A 10,458-nucleotide genomic window follows, 5' to 3' on the forward strand; every position below is an offset into this window, starting at 1 on the left:
AAAATTTACCTTTCCGATGGCAAGGACTTGGTTCCCTCAGATCTGACAAAAAGAGCTCCTTGTACCGTGCTCCCTTGCTTCATTCTGTTTTCGAATTTGACTTCGGATCTCCGAGGCAAGGTATCTCCTTATTTTTGAATCTGAACTCTTCAAGTTTGTTGCGGATTTGGGGGTGTTTTTAGAAGGCTTTTGGGTGTTTTCTAGACTAAAATTGAAGGAGGGATGTTAGGTAAGGAGTTGGGGCTCTAAAACTAGGGTTTATGGGGGGTTATGGGAGCTTCTAGACCTACTTCTCTTAGGGTTTATAATTTTATAGGAAAATAGGGTGTGAGCACCTCTATTTATAGATGTTTTTAGGGGTTGATTTGGATAGAGTTAGTGTTTAATTAGAGATCTTTTAATTAGAGTTGTGTTTTAGTTTGACTTGTTTTAGGTAGAATTATGTTTTAATTAGAATTGTTTTAGGTAGAATTATTTTTAAGTTAGAACTCTATTAGATAGAGTTATTAATCAATTATAATTCTATTATGACTTTTGGTCTTATTTGATTGACTTTTAATGTTTTGACTTTAGTCTTAATTGATTGACTTTTAATATTTTGACTTCAGTCTTGCTTAATTGACTTTAATTTTGACTTCAGTCTCACTTGATTGACTTTAATACCTTGACTTCAGTCTTGCTTGATTTACTTTTAATTTTTGAAGAACCCCCCTCTATTCTTTCTTTAATTCTTTGGACCCCCAAATGGAGGGGTCCTTAAAGAAATATCCCATGAACCCTCAACAATTTTGCCTGAGAGTCCGATTAATCGATTTTTTAGGTTCAAAATTTTAAATTAATTTCATTAATGTTTAAATTTAATTATTTAATGTTTTATTTATTAATTTCGAATTTTTTAATTATGAAAATTGTGAAATTACCGTTTTGCCCCGAAGAGGACTTTTCATGTTTTAAGTCAGTTTTTTATATTCTAGGATGTTTTAGAATCAGTTTTTCGTAAGGAATTCAATGGAAATGTTGGTTTGTATCCTTTATGAAAATTTTTATGTGAAATGATTGTGAACTTTATGAGGGGCATTTTCATAATTTTGTCAAATTCTGTTAAAATTGGTGAAATAATCTATTTGATTTCGATTTGTTATTTTATGTGTTCGAGAGAGTTTTCCTAAGCGTAACGTAGGCTCTGGGGTTGTTTTGATGTCAGGGGTATTTTGGTAATTTGATCAATTTTTAGTGATTTTTATCGTGAAGCTTCTTTTTGGTCTACAAGATGATGATTTCTATGTTTTTGGGGTTGTGTTTTCCTAGCGTAGCGTGATTTCTAAGGTTTTGTCAGTTCGAGATACCTCATCCGGATTTCTGAAACACATCTGGTAACAAAATAAAGCAACAGAATACACATCCATCATTGGGAATCCTTGCGATCGGGTTGACGAGTTAATTAATCAGGCGGATGCAAAAATGGGGTGTCTACAGTAGGACTATTGGAGCTGGAATTTCTGTTGTTAACTATTGATAGTGCAAGGCTTTTGGAGAGGTAACTATAACTTGTGTTATATTTTACTTTATAACTTGTCCCTCCCTCCAATTGATTTTACGAGAACCCATTACAAGTTGGCTTACTTTTGGGGTTTCAACGGAAAATCCAATTGGTTCTCCAAAATCTAGTAATGAGAATGTATTTGAGTGAAAGTGTTGGGTAGGCAAATGTCATGAACCTTAACAAACAGATAGTGACATCGGGAACAGTTTGAAATTGTACTAAAAAAACAAGGGTGAGCTGCTATAAATTTGTAAAGTGGTTTGTGTGTGTTAAGGAAACATAAGTTGTATGTTTCCACCAATATGAATGGCCCACCTAAAAATTTATATCAAACATTCAACCAAACTACTACTCTAAGTTATAGGAACCTTTACAATAGGTGTCATTCCCTCTTATATAAATTAGACAATTCATACATGGGAAAATTGGATTTTTGTTTTAATCTCTGCTTCTGCTCTTTTGCATACTTGAATCGACTTGTTAGAAAACCAGCCCTCGATTTTTTTTGAGCCACACAGTACGTTCAAAGTTTTGAAGATCCAATTTAAGGTCTTGTTTAGACGGAAGATAGCTTCATTGGTGTGGTTTCTTTTGTCATGACTGAAAAGGTGGCTTAATATTGATGAACATTCATGCCACGCAAGCATGTCAAATTCTATGTTTTTATTTGTTTGTGTAAATTCTTTTTTGTGCTTTAGAGTAGATAGAACGTAACCTGAATTTAGCTTTGCATATGAACATAACTAACCATTTAAAACAAATGTTGTTGAAGATCAGCTTATTTCCTAAACAAGTTAAGCTGTTACTCTGTCATTACTCTATGAATGCTCCCTTATGACTATTTTTCTATTTTTTTCAGTCGTTTATATGCTTATTCTAGATATTTTACACCTCCATATAGATCTCTTTTTCTCATGATCTCAACCTAGAACTTTGCTCCTAGGCATTTTCATACATACTATCAGTGCATGATGAGTTAAGGAAACCCAATGAGTGTTCTTAAGAAACATCACAATGAGTTTTCCCTTCCTAATTCTTTCATTTTGAGTAGAAGTAAATACCATTCTATCAGAGTTATGTGCTTGAAATTGATATTTTCTTCATATTTGAGGCGTGCATTCATTATAGACTATAAATGAATGTTTCATGTTTATGATAAAAGATATCTGTTCTTGTTTAGGTCCCCAAGGGCCACAACTACAGAAGGTGCTGGAAAGGTTGACTGGACTACATACTGCACCAAACGTTTTAATTGGTGAGCTAATTCTTCATACTTTCACCTTGTCATCACATATTATGAATAACCTTCACTTTTGAACATGGATCATATTGATTCCAGTTAAGCTTTTTATTTTCGTTTCTAAACAAACAGAAACATGCATCAACCACGTAGATGTCATATTTTCCAATTCCAAAAAGTTTAAAAATTTCTGATCATGCATATCTACTAAAGGAACTTTGCCTAACTTTCTGTTTTTGGAAGGCTGTGAAACTAAGGGACCATAAAGCTTAGTTTTATTCCATGATACACATTGAACTTCCTCAGTCATAGTTAAGATATAGTTGTTAGTTTGTTTGTCTTAAAAAAAAAACTTTATTAAGTTGTTTTCTTCACTCAAAGGGCAATATATTAATGATTGCAATTTTCTATTATTGAATAAAATAGAGGAAAGTGGGATTTATTTGTTAATCCCTTCCCTAATTTCACTAGTCTTCCTCTCTTAACATTTTTTCTCAAATCATTTCCTTTGAAGTGGTGCCTATGGCAGTTATCCTAGTTGAAGAGGTTAGGGCTTCATGGCTCCCAACTCATTAACTTTACGTGCAATAATCCCCAAGAAGACTTAGGTGCCAACTTTTAAGTTGGTTAAGTTTGCAAGTGTTAATATCATAGACTGGCTGGTGAGTGATTCTCTAATTACTAGTCTTGTGAGTGAAATAAAGCCTGAGGTAGAATCACCCTATGTTCCTTTGACCTGTTTGGTCATTCCTGCACATTGAGTCTTGGGAAAAAACCTATTCAAGCCCTTGTCTCAGATATTGGTAGTTTGGGGCAACCTCTCTATGCTCCTATTGAAGCTTCAATGGTTTGAGGTGAAACTCTGTAGTCCAGTGACTCTGTTCTATCTTCCGAATGTTGGTCTTAGGTAAAACTCTTAAATAACTTGTGCTCAAGTTAAGAGTATGGCATGCAACTCTTTTAGGCTTTGGGAAGGTTGAATTTTGGGCATATGTGCACTTGCTCAAAATGAGCAAATGAATTGGCTCGAGGAGGAAGTAAGTGTCCATTGTGTCGTGCGCCGATCGTATTTGTCTATTTGATTAGAGGTAACTGATTGCATCTTTTAGTTCTGACTTGGATGATTGCTAAAGACATTAAAGCTCCAGCCTATTACATGACCAAATAACATTTAAAATCTTGATTAAGCACGATGTTTAGTCAAAAAGATAAAATGATTTCCCTATACAATCAGTTTCTTTTTTTCACAACTTTGACTTTACGGATAAGATCCTATAGCATTATCATTTTCACCATCAAAATCTTATCTTAAGGGAATTTCATCGCATGATATCAGTCTGCACATGTAATGTACACAGTTTCTTTTGCATAAGCAAATAAATGTGTCCCTACACAATATAGAATGTCTGCGACATCATAATTATCAACACCAATATCACGAATCAAGCATAGCCAGGAATCCCATATAAGCCCTAGAAATGATTCAAAAATTAGATAAAGAGATAAACCTAGACCTACTAAGACTCACAAATTTGCACTTTTTTAGTCCTTTGAAATTGACCTAACCCCCCACCCACGAGTGATGAACAACACCACCCAAAAAAGAGTGCAAAGCCACAAACCCCACATTGGGAGCAGTTTTCACTTACAAGAGGACAAACCCTATGTGAGTTTAGTGCTTTTGAGCATAAAGACAAATGTTTTTGTTGAAAACATGTCTCCTAATTTTCTTTCAGATAGGAAGAAAAAAAAATTGAAACATATTTTGAATAATTAATGGGATAATTTCCTGCACCTCTTTCAACTAATTTAAAGTTGGAATCCAAGTCATGGTTCAACAACCAGATTTGTTGTTTCCCATTGTTTCACCACTTTGACTCAGTCAGAACCCACAAGGTTTTCTCCCCATAGAGCACCATTTTCTACTCTTCGATGATGCTATTCGGAAAAAGAACTTTAACTTTTTATATTTTATATAAAGGCACCACCATATCTGGAATATATACTTATATTTTTCTTTCCACATGTCGCTTGACATACGGTGAGCAATGACGTTGTCGATCTATTCAAGCAAATGCTACGTTGTAATAATTAAATTTCTGGTTTGTGCCTTTCTTAATTGTGATACAATGAAGTCCTATTACCGTATCTAGTTTAAAATAATGGCATAGGCTATATCATATTAATATGTTTGTGTTGTGTATTCTGTTGGTGGTATTATATATAAGAGCATAGTACACTTTATACCAGTGTTGGCGAGTGTGGGTGCATGGGAGGGTGTGCATGTGTGGGTCAATGTGCATGTAGATAGACACATATCGAGATGAAAACATTCCTTGACAAATATATGAATGGAGAAACATCAGGCCTAGACGAGTGGAAAGAATTCGGCTAGGCTCGCAAGTTAACATAACATCTTGTAACAGGACCAATCTAATTGGCAAATTGACTTTCCAATTGCCAAAATTTGAGAAAATCTCTCATAATTTTTTGGAAAATGTCAAAATTAAATTTTTTTTTATAACCAGAAACACATTCATTTCTATATATGAACCCCAAGAGCAAGATGCACTTAATAGTATTGGTTTTGTAGAGTGCCTTTTTTGGGATGGTAGATCTACATTCCACATCCAAGTACTTGTTTTGCTAGTCAATGAACCTTTGAAGCTTGTGTCAGTCTGGCTTTAAACTTAATTTTTTGCATGATTTATTTACATTTTGTTTTCTTAGGTGCATTGATTGATGGCCGAGCAAGTGCTGGTGCAAGTGTTGATTCAGCAGGGCAGAACTTAGCAGCAACCTTCGTTAATGCTTTCATGAATGCAGGTTTTGGTCAGGTAAAATATGTAATTTTAAAGGGATTCTCATTATGGTTAGTACATAATGCACATGATTGATTGGAAAAAAAAATTTCCCTCTTCTACAGGATAATTTGTTGACTGTCCCATCAGAAACTTCTAGTGGTGGCTCTGCAGGAAGCTGGCTTTTTAAAAATAAAGAACATGGGAAGGCCAGTGCTGCTGCAAGTCTGGTATATTTCTTCCTTTCTACATGATTTGCCAGTTATGCTAACACCTTCGACTTCTATGTGATATTTATAGTTATTTTTCCTTGTTGTAGGGCATGATTTCGTTATGGGATATTGACTCTGGACTCGCACTAGTTGACAAATACTTGCACAGCAATGACAACCCTGTCACTGCAGGTGCATTATTAGGAGTTGGCATTGTTAGTTGCAATGTAAAAAATGACTGTGATTCTATGAGTTTCCTAACCATTCAATTATGGTTGGAATTTGTCAGATCCAAAATGTATAGGGAAGCAACTCTAATTTTTTGGAACATAGGGAAATCTTTCTCATATGCCACAATAACGAGGGGTAAGTCCAAATCCCCCATTAAAACAAAGCATAGCCCATAAGTAGTTGTATTAATTGGATGGTTGAGATGATAAGATTCTTCCTTCTATAGGAAAAACAAATTATTGTCCTAGGCCAGGTAAAACTGGGACCGTAGGGAGATGAACTATTAATGAAGAAGATCTCTTTTATGGAGCCCATCAATTGGAGGGTCTCTTATTTCTGGATTTAGTTACATGTACAGCAGCAACACTTGGGAAGACATCCTCCTATATTGGCATAATATTTCTTTACTTCATGTTTTACAATCCATTGACTCTCCTCATTCCCTTCTTTTTTTCATTTTGTTAAGACTTGGTTGAGATGATCAGCTTTTCAGATCTTAGAAACTACTAATGACAACACGCATTCCAGGTTACTTGTGGGTCAATCACAACTGCCTTAAGCTTGATATTGGGAATGCTCTTGGCTTGGCACATTTACCTTCTAACTCATAACATGACAATGATAGAGGTGAGTCAGAACTCTCTAATGCTAGATTGCACAATTAGGGTGTTTCTTTGTGATTATTGGTGTAGGTTTGCTAATGATACACCAGGAGAAGGGGTTAGAGATTCCTGTAGCCAAATAGTGAAATGTGTCTCCATTGAAGCTTTTCTTTCTCAAATAGGAAAATAGTTGACATGTATCTTACAATGTATAGTTAGTTCTTTTTGGTATGTAGCATTGAATGTTTGGGGAATAAACACATCCCTTTAATGAATCCTAGATCGATTTGTTAATTTGCTGCCTATTTTTCATGATTTTTCATCGATTTGTTAATGGAAACTTGCCTATTTAAATTTACTCCTTTTATTCTAAGTTCACTCTCCCATTAAGAAATTGTTTGGAATTTTCAAATTCTAAAGCATTTTCTAACTTCTTTTCTCCACCGTTGGACTTGTATTTCCCAAATCATTTGTTAAAAATCTAATGGCTTTGATTGTTTGTTGTTGTTTTCTAATTGTAGTTTTGTATTCCCACCACACACTTTCTTTTTCTTTTCTTTTTTTGCTTATATAATTTATATTTCAGGTTAACTATTTATGAGTACATACCTTGAGATCAATGTTCTGCATTGTTGAAGTGTGTCCCATACCAAATGTAAAGGAATCTCGCAGCATTACTTGGAGGTGTTGCAAGAGTCATGTTATTAGTAGGAATTGTAATTAAATTTTTATGGTTCTGCCTATCTCATAGAAGGAGCATTTCAAGAATTTCTGAGACAAGTTTCTCTGATTCATCCCTTCAAGGTAGTGTTGCATGTGCAACTACATTGCCTTTAAGAGGATAAGGAAATTTTCAAGTTTATTGAGTTTATAGGAATTTTTCAACTACATTGTTTTTTGTTTTTGTTTTTTTTTTTCTGGTAATTTGCAGCAGGAAGAAACATCAAGGTTGAGTTGTCTTTGACAGAAGCAAGGTCTTTCATGTTGGAAGAATTGGATGTTGCTACAAAGAACTTTAGCGACATAAACTTGATAACGGAAGGAAAATTTGGAGAGGTGTATAAGAGTTTGCTTCATGATGGAATGATCGTTGCAAATGAAAAGTGAGTTGGTGCACCTACTCTGGAATTTACAACAGAGGTAATAAATACCTTGGATGCTTTACAACTATTGCCAGTTATCTAAGGACTTCACAAGATATAAGCATTGCATATTAGCAAGTTGATGCGGCATTTATTATTCTAAATCCTTTTTAGTATTAATAAATTTCAAATTCCCCTTAAATTTCAAGTTGATGTGGCTTGATCATTTTTCTTTCTTACAGATTAATCCTTTGTACTTTTTTCATATTGTATTGGCAAATTTGCCAATGGTGATACTTTTTTTTCCTTGAATTCCATAAATTTGCATTCCTGCTTTTTTTTTTTTCCTGTTTTGTCTTGGATGATTGAGACTATTTCCTATCAGGTACGCTATCTCTCATCCATTCGGCATTGGAATCTCGTCAGCCTTTTGGGTTACTGCCAAGAAAATGGACAACAAATACTTATCATTGAGTACATTCCCAAGGGAAGTATTTCCAGTCACTTATATGGTAATAATTTTTCTTTCTAGAAATTAGAACATGGACGATCGTTTGCGTGATTCTAAAATGCTTAGAAATCCAACTGTGGCTGTTCACAGTTGAAATCCAGGTGATTAGAGCCATGTACGACATTTTTTTTTAAATATTAGTAATACTATTATTACATATTACTAGCAGGAAATGCTAGTTTTACCAGCGGTTCACAGGAAATGCCGTTAATATTACATATTACTAGCAGTTCCAAAGCGCCTCTAATACAGAGTTTTACGGCGGTTTCTAAAATGCCATTAATATATTACATCACCGGCCATTTTTTAAAAGCCTAGCCTCTAATACAACATTTAATGGCGGTTTAAAAAATGCCGTTAATACATAATTTTACCAACAGTTCTAAAATCGCCTCTAATATATTATTTTAGTGGCGGTTTCCAATTAGTGCCGTTTATAGTATGTATTGCCAGCTATTTATAACCGCCGGTAATAGAAAATACATGTGGACGAAAAAGTTGTATCGGTACTTTATAACCGCCGGTAATTAGTTATAAAACCGCTGGAAAAAATATAGTATTACTGGCGGTTCTATAACCGCTGTTAAAAACGCCGCTATAACTTTCCCCAACGCCAAAATTGCCAGCTGAAGGCCAACCGCCGTTGATATATAATACCGACGGTTCTTTATCATATTGAGGCGATTTGAAAACGCCGGGGAAGACCGTTTATTTTGTAGTGATTCCAGGAGAAATTATCTAAGCACAGGCTTTTATAATTTATGAACAAAAGTCTAAATAGAGATGAAAAATTAGTACACCTTCAATTGGCACCAAGAGACCACAAGTAAAACAATCACAAGAAAAATAGTGCAGGAGCAAAGAAGTTGCAGGAAGATGAATGAATTCTATATCTTAGGATTACTCTGATGAAGTGCAATTAGATGGCTAAAGCCGATTTATTAAAATTAAAAATTAAGGGGTTATTTTCAACATTGGGGTGCAACCAACAACTAATGGTGTGCAACTAGTTTGTCCCTTAATTAAATTATCACAACGTAATCACCTTTGTCACCATTATTTTAACTAGAAAGTCTTCACTCCGCCAAAACTCGGCTGACATCTGTTTCCTCGGGATACACAAATGCAAATCCTCATAAAATATTTGCATTTGTTTATCCCGAGAAAATAGATCTATGGTTCCGTGTTACAGACATCAGCCGAGTATTGATCGAGTGAAGACTTTCTAGTTAGAATATCAGCACTCACTCCAATAACATAGTACACGATCCTCTCTTCTCAACTTGAACTATGTAAGATGGTACGATAGGTTCAAGGTCACATGATTACTTTACTTTGACTAATGATTTAATACTAATTTTACAACTTTCACATCTCAATATCTTTTAGTTATTCAAATTGGATCAAACTTAGATTATGTGAACAAGCCCATATTTGACGGTCAAAGCCAATCCAATTTTGAGAAATTTGACAGGCCATCCCATCAAATATGCCGTCAAATATTTTAGAATTTTTCTTTTTGACGGCCCTAAACTATCAAATTATTGGACAATAAGCTTAAAAAAAACAAAAAAAAAAAAATTCATAGAGTATGGCCATTGGATAGTTGTTTTGATTTGAATCTTACAGATCAATTTTGATTTGGAATTTTTATTAGTGGATTAAATTTTAGTTTGACTTCTATCGATCGATAGATTTTTACTTTGAATTTGATTAAATTGATTTTGAATTTTAATTAGTTGATTAACTTTTAATTTGAATTTTACTTGATCTTGATGAAATTATACTTTAAATTTTAATTGGTCGATTAATTTTTAATTTGAATTTTACTTTGATTTTGATGATATTTTAATTTGATTATGAACTTTCCAAACTTTTTAGATTTTCGATGCATGTAATCCTATTAATAATTTTCTATTATATTTTATTAAGAATCAAGGTCTCTAGGTCAAAGTCGAACATTGGGGGGCGTTTTGGTCATTTTTTGTGATTTCTTATAAATTTTTCTGTTTTCGTTGACTTGCGTCCTATTAGATTCGAAATCATATTTTGAAGGTAATGAAGGTACTTTCAAGACTTTCCAGAGGTACAAAATTAATGGGGAGTATTTTCATCATTTTCTTAATTTTTGTAAATTTTATGAATCTTTGCGTGTGATTTTTTTCAGTCCCAACGTGATTATTTCTAAGTCTCAAGGTCACATTTTCTTATCGTTGTAATGTCTCAAAGTTATCGA

The 10,458-nt window shown here is 34.1% G+C and overlaps 1 protein-coding gene across 1 annotated transcript; it reads left to right on the forward strand.

Annotated features, from left to right (window-relative positions):
* Nucleotides 1–2,695: 2,695 nt before the first annotated feature.
* Nucleotides 2,696–7,736, forward strand: LOC147389021 (26S proteasome non-ATPase regulatory subunit 2 homolog A-like). Its single transcript, XM_086419715.1, has 5 exons — nucleotides 2,696–2,798; nucleotides 5,514–5,620; nucleotides 5,710–5,814; nucleotides 5,904–5,988; nucleotides 7,561–7,736. The coding sequence occupies exons 1-5, from the start codon at nucleotides 2,696–2,698 to the stop codon at nucleotides 7,734–7,736; spliced, it is 576 nt and encodes a 191-aa protein (XP_086275841.1).
* The last annotated feature ends 2,722 nt before the right edge of the window (nucleotides 7,737–10,458 follow it).

Source organism: Akebia trifoliata, chromosome 12, assembly GCF_017979445.1.
Source record: "Akebia trifoliata isolate Shusen 1 chromosome 12, ASM1797944v1, whole genome shotgun sequence".
Lineage (NCBI taxonomy): Eukaryota > Viridiplantae > Streptophyta > Magnoliopsida > Ranunculales > Lardizabalaceae > Akebia > Akebia trifoliata.